This window comes from Erinaceus europaeus, chromosome 3 (genome assembly GCF_950295315.1).
Source record: "Erinaceus europaeus chromosome 3, mEriEur2.1, whole genome shotgun sequence".
NCBI classification, from domain to species: Eukaryota; Metazoa; Chordata; class Mammalia; order Eulipotyphla; family Erinaceidae; genus Erinaceus; species Erinaceus europaeus.
Window position 1 is genome coordinate 97,307,357 of NC_080164.1, and position 21,011 is coordinate 97,328,367.

The 21,011-nt window shown below is 37.3% G+C and overlaps 1 protein-coding gene across 1 annotated transcript in view; it reads right to left on the minus strand.

Moving 5' to 3' along the window:
• Positions 1 to 966: 966 nt before the first annotated feature.
• The window catches only part of MSH2 (mutS homolog 2), a 77,510-nt gene continuing 57,465 nt past the window's right edge, over positions 967 to 21,011 (minus strand). The window contains exons 10-16 of the mRNA XM_007534266.3: positions 18,934 to 19,084; positions 16,051 to 16,148; positions 12,516 to 12,761; positions 9,949 to 10,153; positions 7,891 to 8,138; positions 5,209 to 5,381; positions 967 to 1,390 (exon numbers count right to left, since the gene is read on the minus strand). Of these exons, the coding sequence (XP_007534328.1) occupies positions 1,220 to 1,390; positions 5,209 to 5,381; positions 7,891 to 8,138; positions 9,949 to 10,153; positions 12,516 to 12,761; positions 16,051 to 16,148; positions 18,934 to 19,084 (1,292 nt within the window). The 3' untranslated portion in view covers positions 967 to 1,219. The remainder of the gene's footprint in view (positions 1,391 to 5,208; positions 5,382 to 7,890; positions 8,139 to 9,948; positions 10,154 to 12,515; positions 12,762 to 16,050; positions 16,149 to 18,933; positions 19,085 to 21,011) is intronic.

The following is a 21,011-nucleotide window of genomic DNA, read 5'->3' on the forward strand; positions in this document are numbered from 1 at the left end:
TTGTGGTATATATACACAATGGAATACTACTCAGCTGTAAAAAATGGTGACTTCACCGTTTTCAGCCGATCTTAGATGGACCAAAATCATGTTGAGTGAAGTCAGAAACAGAAGGATGAATATGGGATGATCTCACTCTCAGGCAGAAATTGAAAAACAAGATCAGAAATGAAAATGCAAGTAGAACCTGAAATGTAATTGGCATATCGCACCAAAGTAAAAGACTCTGGGGTGGGAGTGCGTGGGTGGGGAGAATACAGGTCCATGAAGGATGATAAATGACATAGTGGGGGTTGTATTGTTAAATGGGAAACTGGGAAATGTTATCCATGTACAAACTATTGTATTTACTGTTGAATGTAAAACATTAATTCCCCAATAAAGAAATACATTTAAAAAAAAATCTGGGAGTCGGGCTGTAGTACAGCGGGCTAAGCGCAGGTGGCGCAAAGCACAAAGACCGGCATAAGGATCCCGGTTCGAACCCCGGCTCCCCACCTGCAGGGGAGTTGCTTCACAGGCGGTGAAGCAGGTCTGCAGGTGTCTATCTTTCTCTCCTCCTCTCTGTCTTCCCCTCCCTCTCTCCATTTCTCTCTGTCCTATCCAACAACAACAACAATAATAACTACAACAATAAAACAACAAGGGCAACAAAAGGGAAAAAATAAAAAAAAAATAAAAAAAAAAAAATCTAAATTTCTAAATCTCACCAGATATGAAACAAGAGAACGGCAGATGAGGTAGAAGATCACATTAGGGCTTTCTAAGTTCCTTGGCTAATACAAATTCAGGCAAGCTGGCTCCTATCAGCAGATGGACAATGATGGGGAAATGATTTCCACAGCTGCTTCTAGCTTTAAGATCATTTACTTTACAAAGGCTCCGAGGCTACTTGCTTCTTCCTTACCATTTGGGAATAAATAAAAACAGTGGCCCTATTACAAAGAAATACAGCAGCACATCAAATTTCACAAACTACATGATTTTATTTATAGAATTTCAACATTTTGCATACTATTGCCTGTGCCCCCACTTAAGTATTTCTGAGTTACAGCGAACCTGTTTCTAGATAAAGACCTTTGAAAATATATTCAGGTAAAGCAAAGCATTACTAAATACTTTATTAAAGTGACATCCCATGGGCCAACAGTATGAAAAGAGTTGATATAAAATAATACAAAAGCATTACAGACAATAGCTTGATATATCTTCATTCTTCTCATGTAGTAACCTTTATTCGTGAAATGATTTCATTTACAAAACTATTGTTTTTTGCTATCACCTCAGCTTTCAGTTGTTTCAACTTTACTGTGATGTTTTCTTCCGACATTTCAGAGAAAGGCACTTGCTTCACCTTGGAGAGAAACTCCTGGATAATTTTCTCACCTTGCTGAAAAAAAGCAAATAATTCATTTGTCTTTAAAATGTCTTTTCTACGGAGTCAGGCGGTAGTGCAGCGGGTTAAGCGCACGTGGCGCAAAGCGCAAGAACCGGCATAAGGATCCTGGTTCAAGCCCCCAGCTCCCCACCTGCAGAGGAGTCGTTTCACAGGTGGTGAAGCAGGTCTGTAGGTATCTAACTTTCTCTCCCCCTCTCTGTCTTCCCCTCTTCTCTCCATTTCTCACTGTCCTATCTAACAACAACGATATCAATAACAACAACTATAACACCAATGAAAAACAAGGACAACAAAAGGGAAAATAAATAAATATTTAAAAAGTCTTTTCTAAAAGTCACATTAGACAATAAAAATGGTCTCATTAAACTTCAATCTAAGCATGCCACCCACTTCCTAAAGAACATTATAGATGAGCAGTGTCTATCCAGCATACATAGCAAAGTTCCTAGGCAGTATTTCTTTTCATTTTAAATCATTATATGAATATTTATAAATGGAAGTTTTTGCTATTAATGTCACGAGGACAGAATGTCTTAGTAGCTCCCAAATTCCTCAGATTACGCAACTGATAAACTGAATCTTCTGGGGAGGAAAGAACAAAAGTCTAAGAGAAAAGAACAAATATGCTAAGGAATAAACTCAGTGAAAAATTAATGTTCACACACACATTTTTCATTCTCTCTCTCCCATTCTCTCTCTAACATGGTTATTACTTGCCATGTGATGCTTGAGAAATTACTTAACCCATATTTCTCATCCAAAAGAAGTATTTTCAGGCTATCAGGAATATTGTATGTTTTAGAGCTGTGTGTGATGGGCTTAGAAATAATGCCTAGCTGAGAGAAGCAAGCATTACTATACAGAAATGTTTACTACTGTACAGGAAGTAGAACAAAAGTCTGCTTTTCACACAAGAGGATTATTTGATAAGCACCTGAAAAGTGAAAAGTGTATGTATATATATATATATATATATATATATATACACATACATATATACATATATGTATATATACATATACATACATATATACATATATACATACATATATACATATATATACATATATACATATATACATATATATACATACATACACACATATATACATACATATATATATGTATATATATGTATATATATGTATATATATGTGTATATATATATATATAGTGACTTGCTATTAAAAAGCAGATGTACTTTTATTCAAGTTAAAACCTACAGTAACACTGTAGGTTATTTCTCTTCCTTAGCTTTAAAATCTTTCACAAATACACTGTAATTAAAATGCTCAGAAGAACATGACTTTCGTTCTAATTAGAAACCAGTGATTATGTAGAATAACCTAATCAGTATTAGGTGGTGTCATACCTGGAAAAGCCCCAGTCCCCACCTGTAGGAGGTAAGTAGTGCAGGTGTCTTTCTCTCTCCCTTTCCCTTTTTCCACTCAGTGGGTCTCCATCCATAAAATTAAAAAAAAAAAAAATTTAATGGTGGGGGGGCGCCAACAAGCTGTGAATTCATTTTTTAAAAACTACAAATACACTGCTCCAGGAGGCTACTTTTGTTGCCCTTGTTGTTTATCGTTGTTATTGTTGTTGTTATTGCTGTCATTGTTGTTGGATAGGGCAGAAATGAAGAAAGGAGGGGAAGACTGAGGGAGAAAGACAGACACCTGCAGACCTGCTTCACCGCTTGTGAGGCAGCCCCCCTGCAGGTGGGGAGTGGGGGTTTGAATGAGGATCCTTGAACAGGTCCTTGGGCTTCACGCCATGTGCGCTTAATCCGCTGTGCTATCGCCCAGCCCCTAAAAATCTAAAAAAGAGCCGGATCACTGAGGGGTGTAGGCCTGATACCAAGATGATGTCATACTTGAAACAAAAACTTTTTATATTTACATCTTTGAAAAAGTCCTAATACCTTTCTCCTGCTTATATAGGTACAATTAATAAAATCATACCTTTTAAGTTCAAAAACTATACATAGCATATATTATTTTAATAACATATTCCTCAAGTAAGAACAAAAAAAAAAAAATCACTAACCAAAAGATAGCCTAGTAGCTATGCAAATGACTTTCATGACTGAAACTCTGAGGTCTCAGGTTCAATCTCCAGTACCACCAGAAGCCAGAGTTGAGTAGTGCTCTGATTAATATAATAATAATAATATATAAAAGATTTTGAAGTTTAAATGTAACAAGAAGTTGTTACAATATATACTAGGTTCAGCTGTACAGTGAATTAAGGCTTTTTTTTTTTTCAAGTAGTTTTTTTTTTTTCTCTCTCCAGCAGGGTTAATAGCTGGGGCTTGCTTGGTGCCTGCACTACAAATCCACTGCTCCTGGAGGCCATTTCTCCTATTTTGTTGCCCATGTTGTTGGGCTTGCTATAGTTGTTATTGTTGGATAGGACAGAGAGAAATTGAGAAAGGAGGAGAAGACAGAGAGGAAGAGAGAAAGATAGACACCTGCAGATCTGCTTCACCGCTTGCAAAGCCACCCCTCTGCAGGTGGGGAGCGGGGGCTTGAACAGGGACCCTTACGCTGGCCCTTGCATTTCATGCCATGTGTGCTTAACCCACCGCGCTACCATGCAGCTCCTGAATTAAGGCTTTTTAACCAACACTCCTTTACACACACACACACACACACACACACACACACACACACACACACACACACACACACACCAAATTAACTCTCTTGCACAGTGCATGGCAATATCCTATGTAAGATCCAGGGTTAACCCAGGTCCCCACTGCAGTGATGCATGCTTCAGTACTGTCATTTCTCTCTCCCTCTCTCTCGCTCCCTCCTTCTATATGAAAAAGTCAGCTTGGTGCAAAGAAGCCACAGAAGTTAAATTAAAATAATAATAATTAAAATTAAAATAATAATAAATAATAAAATAAAATAATAATAATAATAAAGACCTATGCTTCCACCCTTCTCTGTGAACATAAACATTTCACCTATCACTGAAAGACCAACTTCTCCACTCTTTCCAAAAACAGGTTTCACATAGTAGCTGTTACATGTCACCCTATTCTCTATGGCATATTCATCATTCTTATATCCTTATCTGAAATCTAAACAAGTGGAAGGCATGAGCTAAGGGTCATTTTACTTTTTGGCATCATCTGAACTAAGCACTGAGTAAATATGCAATTTAATGGAGCTTAACATATTAGCTAATGAAGTATTCAAGTAATATGCTTGGACATCTTAGTTCCTAATAACTATTTATTTTAATGAAACAATGTTACATATTTTAAACTAGGCATTGATCAATTATTTCTATTTTATATCTGGCCCTTGATGCCATCTTCTTTGTTATGCATGTATGTCGTAAAGAAACCAAAACAATGCAGAGGGATTCTTTAGCATTCAAAGAAATGCCAAACAAAGGCCAAAAATAAATGATTGTACATGATGATACAAAAGGAGTGAGAGTGTTTTGCAGACACCTATTATGACAAGATGAGAAGTGATCCAGGAGGTGATGCAGTGGGTAAACCACTGGACCCTTAAGCATGAGGTTCCGAGTTCAGTCCCTGGCATCACATACCAGAGTAATGTCTGGTTCTTTCTCTCTCTCCTGATGTCTTTCTTCTTAATAAATAAATTCTTAGAAAGACAGAAAGAAGGAAAGAAGTGGTACCCATGTGCCAACAATGCACTGTAAAACATTTTTAAAAAATTGATAAGTAAACACTACAACCACAAATGGAAAAAGATAGTATCTTGAAGATCTGACACCTACAGCAATACAGAAGTTAACCACTATACTTAAACAAACTGACCCACCTCTCTTTCCAGGTAGCATCTCTTTGCCGCTGGTTCCATACCATCATATTGGGATTCTCCAATATTCTGAAATTCTTCTAGTTCTAGAGCTTTTTGCTTAGCACACTCGATCACATGCCTAGGGAAATTGGCAAGCTCTGCAACATGAATCCCAAAACTCTGATCACAGACACCTATAAGAAATTTGGGAGTAATATAAATAAAAATATTAAGTAAAAATAGTAAAGTAAGAGGGAAGTCTTGATGTGCAAAGGCCTAGACAATACCTGAATATAAAAGATAATTAATTTACTCAGTATCTGAAGTTTCTCATAACTAAGATAACGTCAGAAAAAAAGAAATAAAGATGTCTGTAGCTAGGAACATTATTTTCTTCTATAATCATTTCCTAGAAATAATGACTCCAGAAAATTTCTAAACAGATATATTTAGTTAATATTAATATTTTTTTCTACTTGTTGGTTTTGACCAGAGCATATTCAGTTCTGGCTACTGATGGTGCTGGGGATCAAACTTGGGGCCTCAGTTCTGGTGACTGATGGTGCTTGGGATGAAACTTGAGGCGTCTACCACTGTATGCTATCTCCTCACCCCTGTAATACTTGCTCAAAAAGTTAGACTGGGAGGTGGTGTAGTGGATAAATCATTTAATTCTAGTGTATGAGGTCCCAAATACAAACCTTTAGCATTATATTTCCCAAAATTATGCTCTGATTCTCTCCCTCTTTAACAGAAGTATTTTTTAAAACTCCAATTACAATTTTACATAATCTCATTCTGATTCTCAACTAATATAAACAACAATACAAATTTTGACTGAATACTACTAAATGAATTTATAGACTAGATGACTTATTTCATTAATGGTTAAAGAAGATAAACTTGCTAAACACTTTTAATAAATATGTAAATATGAATTTTAAAAATATATATTTAAAAATTTTTTAAATGGGGTCCTTATTATATGCTCCATATATCCTAAAGTTGAATATTTTTAAATATTTATTTATTCCCTTTTGTTGCCCTTGTTGTTTTATTGTTGTAGTTATTATTGTTGTTGTTGTTATTGGTGTCATCATTGTTGGATAGGACAGAGAGAAATAGAGAGCTCGAACCGGGATCCTTACGCCAGTCCTTGCACTTTGTGCCACGTGCACTTAACCCACTATGTTACCACCTGACTCCCCAGTTGAATATTATATACAAATGAAAAAAATAAAAATAAAATAAAGTATATCCATAGTAAAAGATGTACTTATTCTTTTATTATCTTTATTTATTTGTTGGATAGTAAGCCAGAAACTGAGAGGAAAGGGGGTGTTAGAGAGGGAGAGAGAAGGGGCTAGGTGGTGGCACACCTGGTTAAACACACACATTACAGTGTACAAGGATCCAGGTTCAAGTCCCTGATCCCCTCCTGCATGAGACCTTGTCACTTCACAAGCAGTGAAGCAGGTCTGCAGGTGTCTATCTTTCTCTCCCCCTCTATTTCTGTCCTATCCAACAACCATGACATCAATAATAGCAACAATAACAGCTACAGCAACAAAAAAAAAAGGGCAACAGAAGGGAATAAATAAGTATTAAAAATAAAATAAAAATGAAAAAAGTCCCAATATCACATGACAAAGTGATGCTCTGGTTCTCTCTCAAGAAATAAATACTAAAGGGGGAAAAAAATAAACCCTCAGTGGTCCAGGAGGTAGCACAGTGGATAAAGCATTGGATTCTCAAGCAGGAGGTCCTGAGTTCTATCCCCAGCAGTACATGTACCAAAGTGATATCTGGCCCTTTCTCTCTCTCTTCCTATCTTTCTCATTAATAAATAAATAAAATTAAAAAATACTTATTAAAAAAAAACCTCAACTCTGTGCTAAATGAAAAACTAAAGTATCTATATGCTATATAGATATACTAATATGTAAACAAATAATTCAAAACTATTTCATTAAAGCATAAGTAATGATGGATAAAAAGCCAAAAATACCACATTTATGTACAACTAATTGATACAGAAACATATGTTCATGCTCATAAGTCACTGCTATGTTACTAGTAATAAAAATCACCAAAAAACCAATGTGTTCTGTGAAGATCTTTATAGAATGCTAATATAATCAAACCTATAATGTGCCAAACTCACAGACTAGCTTTTCTGAAAGGAAGAAATGCTAACAAATAACGAATTCTATAGGTGATAATTATTAGTAATTTCAGGATGTTGGGAAAATCCAGCTGTAAATTAACCTGTTTATATTAATAATCCTTAGAAATAAAATCAGATAGCTACAGTAAATTCTTTTTTAAATCAGTAATACCTAGAGTCTTGGAATATGAAAGCTTTTTGTTAATATTTAGTAGCAAAGTTGAATACCAAAACAAACAAAAACAACAAAAAAACCCCACTATGATAGGAGATAATACAAACATAGTGATGTTCATTAATACAGACCAGTTTTTTTAATGGTTTTACATGTCAAAGAAATACAGATAAGGTTAGGGTTAGGATTACCATGTCCTGCCTTCAGACTATAAATTAGAGGTAATTATGTGATTTTTTTTTTTTAAAAAAAATCATTTATATTAGTTTAGAACAACTAGGCAATACTGATAATTTCAGGAGCACTAAGTCTCCCACTGTTACACTCCGAATGCACAGAGCACTAGTGAAGCCACACTCACCCTTCTTCACTTGATAGAGCATAATTAAGGTCTCTTCAGTAGTAAGTGCTGTGACATGCAGATTATTGACAGTTGGTATCTGATTAGCCAAGGCAGTAAGTTCATGGAAATGGGTTGCAAATAGGCAAAAAGCACCAATCTTTGTTGCAATGTATTCTGAGATGGCCCATGCTAACCCAAACCCATCATAGGTAGAGGTTCCTCTTCCCAACTCATCTATGATTATTAGAGAATCTTTGGTTGCAGACCTGAAACACATAATCACATGAAAATAATCTCATGACATAATATATGCTAATTAAAAAAATACACTGGGAAAGATGTGCCACAAGCGTAAGAGATTTACTTATATTACATTAAAAATTTGACAAATAAGCCTCAACAGAAAAGTGGGCATGGACACAAAACAATTGTTCAAAGAGAAAATAAATGTTGAGTAAATAACTTTAAAGTTATCAATCTCATTAATAGTGGTTAATTTTTTTCCAAATTAAGGCAGGTATCATTCATTTTTTTGCCAATCAAATCAGCTAAGAATTAAAGAAACATACTGCCTTATAATAATATATATATGTATATATTAAATAAAAATATGATGAAAAGGACATCCATATGTATGGCTGATGGTTCTATAGATCTGTGTGCCTGTCATAGTCCTACCAGTGCAAAATAGTAGCATTCTTTTCTCATCTTTACCCAAAGACATATAAAGGGGAAGAAACTGTTGTTTGGTCATCACCAGGGCTTCACAGTTCCAGGCCAACTTATTCAGATACAGAGATAGAGATGAGAGGGAAAGGCACCATCAAGCCCCCTTCGAGCCTGGTGAAGGACTGAATTGCACATGTGGCAAAGAATTCTCTGCATTCTCTTAGGTAAGGCCCGAAGTTTATTTCTAATTAGAAAACTTGATAATTATCCTGTTAGTCATCTCCCCCCCCCCCCCACAAAACAACAACCAACACATAATTTCACTAAGGGTCCACTATCTACAAAGTGCATTAGAAGACAGTGGTGGGAACCGTACACCTCTTACTCTACAATCTTGATCATTATTAAATCACTAATAATAAAAAAAAGTATATCTAGCACCCCAAACTTAAAAAGATGAAGAGAAAGAAACCAAATAAAAATATATAAAATAGTAGTGATCTTATTGAGCTACTGGTAAAGTCTCACATTAAGATTATCTAACTGATGTTACTGCCTTTCAATAATGACTCAATAAATAAAAAAATAAAGTCAAAAAAATACCAAGAAATAAAAGCCTTTCAAATAAGCTTCTAAAACTGAAATAAAGGCAAGAGATTTCAGTAGCCTGTAAAATTAAAGGGAAAAAAATGAACAAGTTTTAAGTGTGTCAGAGTAAGTATTCAAGAAAGAAAGACCCAAGTGTTAGGCCTCTACAGACTGGAAAGAGCCACCCTGAGGTTGTGGCTAGAGTTATTAAACTGAAGACCTCATGATTTTAACTCCAAGAGTTTAATACCCAACATCACATTTTTTTTAAGTTTTTTTAATTTTATTTATTTTCCCTTTTGTTGCCCTTGTTGTCTTTCAACATCACATTTTAGACTGATGTTCTGCTTCTCTCTCTACCTCTTCCTTACTCTCTCCCTTACTAATAAACAAATCTAAATAATAAATGGGAAAGACCATTTCAGATAGTGCAAATACACTAAGCAAAAAGAAAAAAAAAGTCAGGGAGGAGATTTCTAAAGAAACAAGTTTACTAGAAATCTTTTTTCCCAACTCCAACAATTTTTTTCCCCAATATAATACTTTTATTGAGAATGTTGGGGGTAGATAGCATAATGGTTATGCAAACAGACTGTCATGCCTGAGGCTCCAAAGTCCCAGGTTCAATCCCCCTACACCACCATAAGCCAGAGCTGATCAGTGCTCTGGTTAAAAAAATAAAATTTTTAAAAAAGAGAGAATGTTAGTTTATAGGATTTCTGTTGTCATGAGGATATTATTTCCATAAGAATGGTATCAGTACATTTTGTAAGGCAGGACAAGAAGCCACACTTCACTAGTAACTGGAAATACACTGACCTTAGAATAGAAGCAGTTTCTAGCATTTCAGCCATGAATGTGGACACACCTTTCAATTGGCTATCACCAGCTCCTACCCGGGCCAAGATGCAGTCCACAATAGACACTTCTGCTGACTCACATGGAACAAAACACCCAATTTGGGCCATGAGAACCACCACCCCAGTTTGGCGAATATATGTTGATTTACCACCCATATTGGGACCTGAAATAAAGCATGTCAAAAGGCAAAGTTATTGATTTATTTCTGCTATTAAAAAAATAACTGCTAATACTGTATTGTATATTGGTAACTAAAAATATCCCAGTGTGGCACACATGAGAGAAATAAAATCAATTCCTAAGCAACTCCCTCAAATAATGTGATTTTTTTTTTCCCCTCAGGTAAATCTATAATGGACCTACCTTCAAAAGAACCCATGAAAGTATACCTTACTAAGGGACAGGGAGACAACATAGAGGTAGCAAATCATACTTTCACACCTGAGGCCCTGGTTTCAATTCCCAGCACACCATATATCAGAGATAAGCAGTGCTCATCTCAAGAAAAAAAAATTAACCTTTATATAACTTTTGGTTTAACAAATATAACCTTTGGATATCATGTGTATGTGTGTGTGTGTGTGTGTATGTCATAGACATTTCTCACCTGTCTGCAGGATGAATTTATAACATCCAGAAAAGTAAAAGTTCTTGTTGCTACCCCATCACCTGGGATCCTTTTCAGGGAATCCTTGGATTCCTCTAGATACAATGGGCCTAGACCTCTAATAGATCCCTCTCCACCATCATTGGTAACTTCCATCAGGAACATCACCATAAGTCCTCTTGTGGGCCTCTCCAGGACCTTGCCCTCACAGTAGAGCAGCAATAGTAGGGACTGCCCCAATTTCCAAAGGGAGCCAGCCTACTCTGCCACTTGAGGAAGACTGGTTCTGAAATGAGTGCTGACTAGAATGTTCCCAGCTGTCACCATGGTCAGACTGACAGGGACTCTGTAGTTACACAGCCTCCCGTGGGTCAGACTGATGTGGCAAACAATTAATCGTGATTTATATATTTTCTTGAAGTGTGGGAGCTACCTTCTACCCTAATCCAGCTTTCTAGCCCTATTCTCAGCTCTGCCTACATCTTTCCAGAGAATGGTACTAATACCTGACTTATATGACCAATTCCTTTAAGCTTCACTAAAACCCTAAGACATATCTGTAACTTTCAGGAAAGGTAAAATTCATTTGTTTGCATTAGATTCTATGAACAATTCAAAAACTCACTCAAGGAGACAACACAATCACAGACTATTTCAGAAATACATCTTCCTGGAAGTTCCAGAGATAGCACAACAGCTACAGCATAAGTTCAAAAGTCTGAGGTCTTGAGTCCAGTCCATGGCACAGAGTTTGCCAGAGTGATGCTCTGGTTCTCTCTCCTCCTCCTCTTTTTTTTTTTTTTTAATATTTTATTTTATTTATTTATTCCCTTTTGTTGCCCTTGTTGTTTTATTGTTGTAGTTATTATTGTTGTCGTCATTGTTGGATAGGACAGAGAGAAACGGAGAGAGGAGGAGAAGACAGAGAGGGGGAGAGAAAGATAGACACCTGCAGACCTGCTTCACCACCTGTGAAGCGACTCCCCTGCAGGTGGGGAGCCGGGGTTCGAACCGGGATCCTTATGCCGGTCCTTGTGCTTTGCGCCACCTGCGCTTAACCCGCTGCGCTACAACCCGACTCCCCTCTCCTCCTCTCTTTTATGTTAATGTTTTCTAAAAATACATTTGCCCAAAAATTCATACCCACTCAACTTTCATCATCTAGGATCTGGCTAAGATCTCTTAAAACAGACTGTATTAGTTTATAAACAGTTCTAGTTATTATCCCCCCAATGTTTATGTGAAAGTAGTACCATGTCTTTAAAAGAATTGCTTCCTTAAACTGAGGTCATTTCAGCAGGCATTACTGCTTGACTGTCAGTGACCTCTCAACTGAAAATTCCAACTCAAAGTTTTGAGGAAAAAAGAATAACTTTTTAAATGCACTGAACATTGATACAGAATTTTCATATAAATACAATCATCTCTCATAACCATTTCCTCCTCCATAACCAAATGTGAATGAATAAATGATACAGTATGAACAGCATATTCTTTTTTCTTAAATATTTATTCCCTTTTGTTGCCCTTGTTGTTTTATTGTTGTAGTTATTATTGTTCTTGTTGTTGATGTCGTTGTTGTTGGATAAGACAGAGAGAAATGGTGAGAGGAGGGGAAGACAGAGAGGGGGAGAGAAAGACAGAACCTGCAGACCTGCTTCACCAACTGTGAAGCGACTCCCCTGCAGGTGGGGAACCAGGGGCTTAAACCAGGATTCTCACACCGATCCTTGCACTTCACACCATGTGCACTTAACTCGCTGTGCTATGGCCCAACTCCCGATAGCATATTCTTTTCTAACATCAAATACTAGAATCTTCCTTATCAGTCTTACTGTATTTTCACTCCAACATAAGAAAGGGAAACATTACCCCTCCACACAAGCCTATAAAATAGAATTTTTTTTCTTTTTTTTACCAGTAATGATGTGGAACATCTGTTTATCCTTTTCAAAATGAACATCATTAGGAATAAATGCGACGTCATCTTGAACTTCAACACAAGCGTGCCGGGATGCTTTCAAGGTAATTCTTCCTTGTCCTTTCTCCAAAATGACAGGCCGTACATATGGAACAGGTGCTCCATTTGATACATGAGCAAAACTGACTACAGCATCTAACTGAGCTAATACATCATTGAGTGTTTGCATTGGTTCCACATAGCCTGAATATAAACAGAAAATGTTTTTATGCAAGAATACTTGTATTACTAAAAGAAAAAGACATAAACAGATTTAGAATTGAACTTCCCTTATTTGTATACTATAATCACATGTCCTTATTTACTTCAATAATATAAAAGAACTTTGCCACAATTAAACTTAAAAGAAATATTTGGAATTCAACAGGAGATGAAACTGTATTCCTACATTTGCCCTCATAATTATCAGAAGGGTTGGGGAGACAGCGTAAGAGTCATGCCTGAAGTACCAAATGTCCCAGGTTCAACCCCCAGTACCACCAGAGCAAGCAGTGCTCAGGCTAGAAAAATAAATAAAATGATCTAATGGGGAAAAAAAATACAATTATCATTAGAAACATGCACATGAACTTGAAGGGATATGTGCATCCCTATGTTCACAGCTGCATTGTTTACAATAGCCAAAACAAAGAAGCAACCTAAATGCCTAACAAAGATGTTATGTGTGTGTGTGTGCGTGTGCGTGTGTGTGTATTCCTCTGCTGTCAAAAAAACTAGGACATTATATTATATTATTTGGAACAAAACAGATGGAGCTAGAGGTGATTAAGTTAAGCTAAGTAAATAGGTGAAGGCAGTTATTGGATGGTTTCACTCATGTATACAATATAGATGACTAGAACAAATAAACTTGCAAAACAAACAAACAAACAAACAAAAAACATGCAAGAACCAGCTAGTAAGATATAATGTGACTACCAGGTGGTGTGGTGTCCCTCATTCTCCCTGGTTCCCTATCTGAATGAAGGAAGTTGGTGTGACCATGGTGAAATCATGCATACACAAGACCCCAGCTTCAGCCCTCCCCATTCCCAAAATCCTGACACTTTTTTCACCACTTTTAAATGTATCACTGTTTTATCTAAAATATATATGTTACCATACCACCTTATTATATAAGATTCTATGAGAATTACTTCAACATCAGTGAAGTATTTACTATAATTACTTTCTAATATATCTATAGTCAAGCACTTACAATAAAAAGAAAACTAAAAAACTCTTCAAGAGTCTAAATCTGGGGGGCCAGGTGGTGGCGCATCAGGTTAAGCACATATCCCAAAGCGCAAGGATCCCAGTTCAAGACCCCAGCTTCCCACCTGCAGGGGGGGGTCGCTTCACAAATGGTGAAGCAGGTCTATAGGTGTCTGTCTTTCTCTTTCCCTATCTCCATCCACCCACCTCAATTTCTCTCTGTCCTATCTAATAAAATGGGGGAAAAAATGGCCACCAGGAGCAGTGGGTTTGTAGTACAAGCACCTAGCCCCAGTGATTACCATGGAGGAACAGAGAAAGAAGAAAAACATTACATATCTATGTGTATGTGTATATATAAGGAAATATTGACAATTTCCTTAACAATGGCATCCTGGGCTTCTCCATACTCTGTCTTATTTTTGGTATACTCTTCGTTGAGAGAAGATAATTTACTGCAAATCAAGATAATGGAATTAGTAAAGAGATATGTATAAGTAATGGACATATATATATATGGAGGGGGGAAGAGTCTAAACCTGATATTTCACATCATTCAGATCTTAACAGGTTTCTATTTAAATGGCAGGCTAGAAAGCCACAAGAGATCCACTACACTTTAATAAAGATAGTTTATAATGTGTATATTAGACCAAATAAGTTTATACTATACATATTAAACGAAAAGGAGGCTTCATTTCAAAATGAGTTCAATACAAAAGCTTTAATTAAACGCTAAAATCTAGTATCTTTAACCTACTAAGTACATTTAAAAGAAAATACTAAGGGATACTCACAGTTTGAATACATAGTATTTATAGAGTTCTTAAAAATACAATCCAGGATCAGGATTATCCTGCTAGTTTTCTGAAAATACCATGCAAATAAGTAGTCTTTATAAAACTCCTTACTAATATATAAAGTATATAAGTAAAATCCTTTGGTTTTTGTATGTGTGTATATATATTTGCCTCCAGGGTTTTTACTGGGGCTTGGTGTCTGCACTACAAATCCACTGCTCCTTGAGGCCATTTTTTTTCTTTTGTCGCCCTTGTTGTTGTCATTATTATTATTATTATTGCTGTCATTGCTGCTGGATAAGACAGAGAAATCGAGAGAGGTGGGGAAGACAGAAGGGGGAGAGAAAGACACCTGCAGACCTGCTTCAACACTTGTGAAGCGACCCCCCTGCAGGTGGGGAGCCAGGGGCTGGAACCTGGATCCTTATGCTGGTCCTTGTACTTCACGCCATGTGTGCTCAACCAGCTGCACTACCACCCAGCCCCCTAAAATTCTTTTGTTGTTGTTGTTTTTTTTTAAATATTTATTTTATTTATTTATTCCCTTTTGTTGCCCTTATTGTTTTATTGTTGTAGTTATTATTGTTGTTGCTGTTGTTGGATAGGACAGAGAGAAATGGAGAGAGGAGGGGAAGACAGAGAGGAGGAGAGAAAGACAGACACCTACAGACCTGCTTCACCGCCTGTGAAGCGACTCCCCTGCAGGTAGGAAGCCGGGGTTCGAACAGGGATCCTTATGCCGGTCCTTGTGTTTTGCGCCACCTGCGCTTAACTCGCTGCACTACAGCCAGACTCCCCCCCCTAAAATTCTTAATAATAAAACAATTCACAGAATTATATATGCAATGTAAAATTCCCATCCCTTCACCTGCACTAATTTACCATCCTATGAATAAGAGTAATTTCCAGTCACTGTCCCTACCACAAACAGCATGTGCTCTGGGGGGGGCCACCCAGGGCCCCCCCCTTGTATATGAATTGGAGCCCAGTCCACACCATGCAATCCCGCCCCACCCCTCACCCCATGGACATGTATAAACCTGTTGCCCCTGAAAAAAAATTAAAAAAAAAAAAACAGCATGTGTTTTATAGGTAGTTTCAAATAAGCCATCATGAAATATCACAGGAAAAAAAAAAGACTTGATGCCTGGGAGATAGCTCAGTAGGTTCACACATACAGCTCAACATGCCTGAGAGCCGAGGTCTGCTCCCTAGTGCTATAAGGTAGCACAAAGAAAATTCCATGGTGATAGACCTGGTGTCCCTCTCTCCTCTCTGCCTTTCCTCCCTCCCCTCTTCATTTCTCTCTAGAAGATACAGAATAATAGGAGAGGAAAAGCTCAGTAGTATCAAATACATGCAAGAGGCCTTGAGTTCTGCATTAAAAGCAATGACAAAAACTCTTCAAACATCTCCCAGTATTACCAAAAATGAGGTCACACTCAGAATACTGAATGTACTTGTACTATTAAATTTACCTGAAGAAATATTGACAATTTCCTTAACAATGGCATCCTGGGCTTCTCCATACTCTGTCTTATTTTTGGTATACTCTTCGTTGAGAGAAGACAATTTACTGCAAATCAAGATAATGGAATTAGTAAAGAGATATGTATAAGTAATGGACAGTGCATAAAATATAGCCAGAGTGCCTATCGCACAAAGCATCAGAACAGTAATTAAAATGAAAATATCAGTAGTATAAGGGGGAAGTATAAAAGAAATTTAGTATATTAATATTTATGTTGGCACAGTTCTTGCTATACCTATTATTGCCTTGAATAAAATTCTGATCTGTAACCTCTTCTTGATCTTTACCTTGACTTGAGGACCAAAGTCACTCAACCTTAAAATATACATATACAGCAGTATTTTGTTCTCGTTGTAGTGTAGCTAACTTTTGATACTCAAAGTTCAAGTTATTCCCACTATAAAAAAATTTTTGGGAGTCGGGCTGTAGAGCAGCGGGTTAAGCGCAGGTGGCGCAAAGCACAAGGACTGGCATAAGGATCCCGGTTCGAACCCCAGCTCCCCACCTGCAGGGGAGTCGCTTCACAGGCGGTGAAGCAGGTCTGCAGGTGTCTATCTTTCTCTCCTCCTCTCTGTCTTCCCCTCCTCTCTCCATTTCTCTCTGTCCTATCCAACAACGACAACAACAATAATAACTATAACAATAAAACAAGGGCAACAAAAGGGAATAAATAAATAAAATATTTTTTAAAATTTTAAAAATATATATTTTTTAAATAAAATTTTTAGTTAAAATTAAAAATACTGATGAAAATAAAAGAAAAATACTCACCAGTACCAGGAAGAAAGAAATTAAAAAGTCAAAAGGACAAGATGAGGGGACATAAAGAGGAAGAAATATTTATGAAAGTAAAGCCAGCAGCTAGCCAAGATGATAACTATGAATTTTTTGTATGTGTAATACACATATAAAAATCAAGAACAACACATGGCAAGTAGCAGCACAAAAGACTACTATGAAATTGGTGCATGGCCAAAAGGTCAATGAAAGCACTGGTTCTTTGAAAGGGTAAACAAAAACAACAACAGGGGGAGGAGGTGAGGGCGGGAAGAAAGCACAATGGTTATCCTAGTAAGACACTCATGCCTGAGGCTCCAAGGTCCCAGGTTCAAACCCCTGTACCATCATAAGCTGAGCAATGCTGGAAGGAAGGAAAGAAGGAAGGAAGGAAGGCAGGCAGGCAGGCAGGCAGGCAAGCAGGGAGAGGGGGAGGGAGAAAGAAAGGAGAGGGGGGAGGGAGGGAGAGAACGAGGGAGGGGGAAAAAGAAGGGAGCAATCAAGCAAGGAGGGGGGGGCTGTGAAGAGAAGACCCTAATAAATCTGACTGTAAATGAAAGGTGAGATATTACAACAGACACAGTAGAAATTCAAAGTAACAATCCATGGTACTTCTATACACCTATATACCACCACGATGGAAAACCTGAAGGAGATGGAAAAGTTCCTAGAAACATAATTAGGTGGTGTGCCTGGTTAAGCTCACATTACAGTGTACAAGAACCCATGTTCAAGCCCCTGGTCCCCACCTGCAGGGGGAAAGCTTCATTAGTGGTGAAGCAGCTGTCTCTCTGTCTCTCTTTTCCTCTATCTCCCCCTACCCTCTTGATTTCTGGCTGTCTCTTTCCAATAAATAAATTATGATCATAAAAGGATTTTAGATGTTTTTCAGCCTGGCTGATAGCACAGTGGATAAAGCGTTGGACTCTGAAGTATGAAGACCTGATCTGAAGCCCTAACATCACATGTGCTAGAGTGGTGCTCTGGTCCTTTCCTACTCTCTCAATAAATCTTTTTAAAATCAGGCTATTCTAGATGACAATACAATGGGTTTATTTGTTTATGAGAAAAGGAAAAAGAGATATTTTTCCTTTTTCAAAGTTGTTTTTATTTTTTAATTTTATTTATTTTGGATGGACAGAGAGAAATTGAGAGGGAAAAGACAAGAAAGAGGGACCAGGTGGTGGGATACCTAGGTGAGTACATATACCACCATGCACAAAAACCCAGTCCCCACCTGCAGAGCGAAAGCTTTCATGAGTGAACCAAGTGCTACAGGTGTCTCTGTCTCTCTCCCTTTCCATCTCCCCACCCCCTAAATTTCTCTCTGTCCTATCAAATGGAGGTGGGGGAGGTAAGAAGGGACTGGACAGTGGTGTACCAGGTAATGTATAAGGATACAAGGTCAAGCCCCTGTCCCCACCTGCAAGGAGAAAGTTTCACAGTGAAGCAGAGCTGCAGGTGTTTCTCTTTCTAATTTTATTTACTTATTATTTTCCCTTTTGTTGCTCTTTTTTATTGTTGTTGTAGTTATTGATGTCGTCGTTAGATAGAAGAGAGAGAAATGGAGAGAGGAGGGGAAGACAGAGAGGGGGAAAGACAGACACCTGCAGACCTGCTTCACCGCCTGTGAAGTGACTCCCCTGCAGCTGGGGAGCCGGGGCTTGAATCGAGATCTTCACGCTGGTCCTTGTGCTTCGCGCCATGTGCGCTTAAACTGCTGCACTACTGCCCGATTCCCTGTTTCTCTTTCTATACATATATCCCCCTTCCTTCTCATATTTACCTCTACTAAAAAAATTTTTTTTTTAATTTTAATGAAAGAAATGGTCAGAATGGATTCATCATAGCAATAACCCTGTGGCAATAAAACTTAATTAAAAGACAAGAAAAACATTATAAATGACACAGAGATGTGCTCTCTTAAAAACAAAAAATGTTTCAATCTTTATACTTCCTGTCAATAAAAAATAAGATAAAACTCACAGTTTTAGCAGATAATTACTTCCACTGAAATTGCGAAGGCTTCACAAATCAATGTAAGTCTACGAACCTGTTAGTAAATTTAACACCATTCTTCTGGATATCTACTGTATTGAAGTTTTTATTGTTTCGAAGAACTTTCTCCTCCTTACAGGTTACACGAAAGTAATATCCAAACTGTGCACTGGAATCCAGTTTAATCTGTTTTCCAGGATCCAAGCCTTCATGGTTAGGAGAGAAGGGGGGGGGGGGAGAGCCTATTACAGATAGCTGTTATCCAGTGTATTACTTTTAAAATAAGAAAACCTAAACAGTGAAAAACATTTTTATTATCTGGTAGCAAAATGGAAATTACTAATGTCACATACCTGGGAAAGATGTGGATCCAATTTACTTCACTGAAAACCTAAGTGAATTAAAAGGTATCTACAAAACCTTTAAGGTTCCTTATTGATCTTATTAGCTTCTGAAATAGAAGTGCTTTGTGGGCAAGCCATCCGAGGCTGCAAAGCACTGGTGTTAGACAACAAACAGTTTTAGACATTGATGGCACTGAGGATACACAGGGATCAAGACTCAGTTTAAAATGAAGTACATATCCTCAAAGAGCAGAGGTATGTCTGACTACATGGTATGCTAAAGACAAAAGAACTGAATTCAACCTACTAATTTACAAATGATTATGCAGAAGACCAGAGGTAATAGATTATAAAAGCTACACAAAAGCATTATATGAAACTAAAACTTATGTTTCCCAATTTCTTTCATTTTTTTCTTATTTCCCAATTTCTAGCTTAATGCTTCTTATACTACCTTAACTTTATACTATAATTACAGCTTTCATTTAGTTTTAATATGCATTCAAAACCTTCTTGAGAATACTTGTTACAGTGCACAAGGACACAGGTTCAGCCCCCTGGTCCCCACTTGTAGGGGGGAAGCTTCATGAGTGGTGAAGCAAGGCTGCAGGTGTCTCTCTCCCTCTCTAGCCCCCCCCCTCAATTTCTGTCTTTATAAAGAAATAAAGACAATTAAAAAAATTTTTAAATGTTAAAAAAAAAAACCCACCTGCAGGGGAGTCGCTTCACAAGCAGTGAAGCAGGTCTGCAGGTGTCTATCTTTCTCTCCCCCTCTGTCTTTTCCTCCTCTCTCCATTTCTCTCTGTCCTACCCAGCAACAATAATATCAACAACAATAACTATAACAAAACAAGGACAACAAAAGGGAATTTTTTTTTTTTTAAGTTAAAAAAAAGAAAATGTTCCATCAACCAAATTAATACTATGTGCAAAAAATTTATTTGTGGGCACTTCAGTTTTCCAGTATATCAAAAATCAGTAAGAAGTGGCCTGGGAGGTGGCATAGTAGATAATATATTACATATATGATCAGTAAGAAAACAAAATGAGCTTAACACTGGTTAAGTCTTTGAGCTTAAATATTCTAGCTATAAAACAAAAAGGGTCCATATTTCAATGTCATTTAAAGTATATATTTCTTTCAGGCACAGGTAGACAGCACAATGGTTATGCAAAGAAAATCTCATACCTGAGGTTCCAAAGTCCCAGGTTCAATCCCTTGTACCACCATAAGCCAGAGCTGAACAGTGCTCTGGTTTAAAAAAAAAAAAATTACAGTACATATTTCTTTCAATTTTGTATTATTTTATTTTGACAAGAATAAGAGCCCTATGGTCTGGGAGGTGGCGCCGTGGATAAAGTGTTAGACTCTCAAGCTATGAGGTCCAGAGTTCAATCCCTGGCAGCACATGTCCTAGAGCGATGTCTGGTTATTTCCTCCTAGCCCTCTCATTAATAAATGAATAAAATATTAAAAAAAAAAAAAAAAAAAGAACAAGTGCTCTACTAAGTTCTGGCTGTGGTGGTGCCAAAGACTGAGCCTGCGACTTACGTTCCTCAGTCATGCAAGTCTGGTACATCACCACTGGTGCTATCTCTCCCCAACCCTAAAGTAAATATTTTTTTAAATATTTATTTATTTCCTTTTGTTGCCCTTTTTGATTTATTATTGTAGTTATTATTGATGTCGTTGTTATTGGATAGGACAGAGAAAAGTGGAGAGAGATGGGGAAGACAGAGAGGGGTAGAGAAAGATAAGACACTTGCAGACATGCTTCACCGCCTGTGA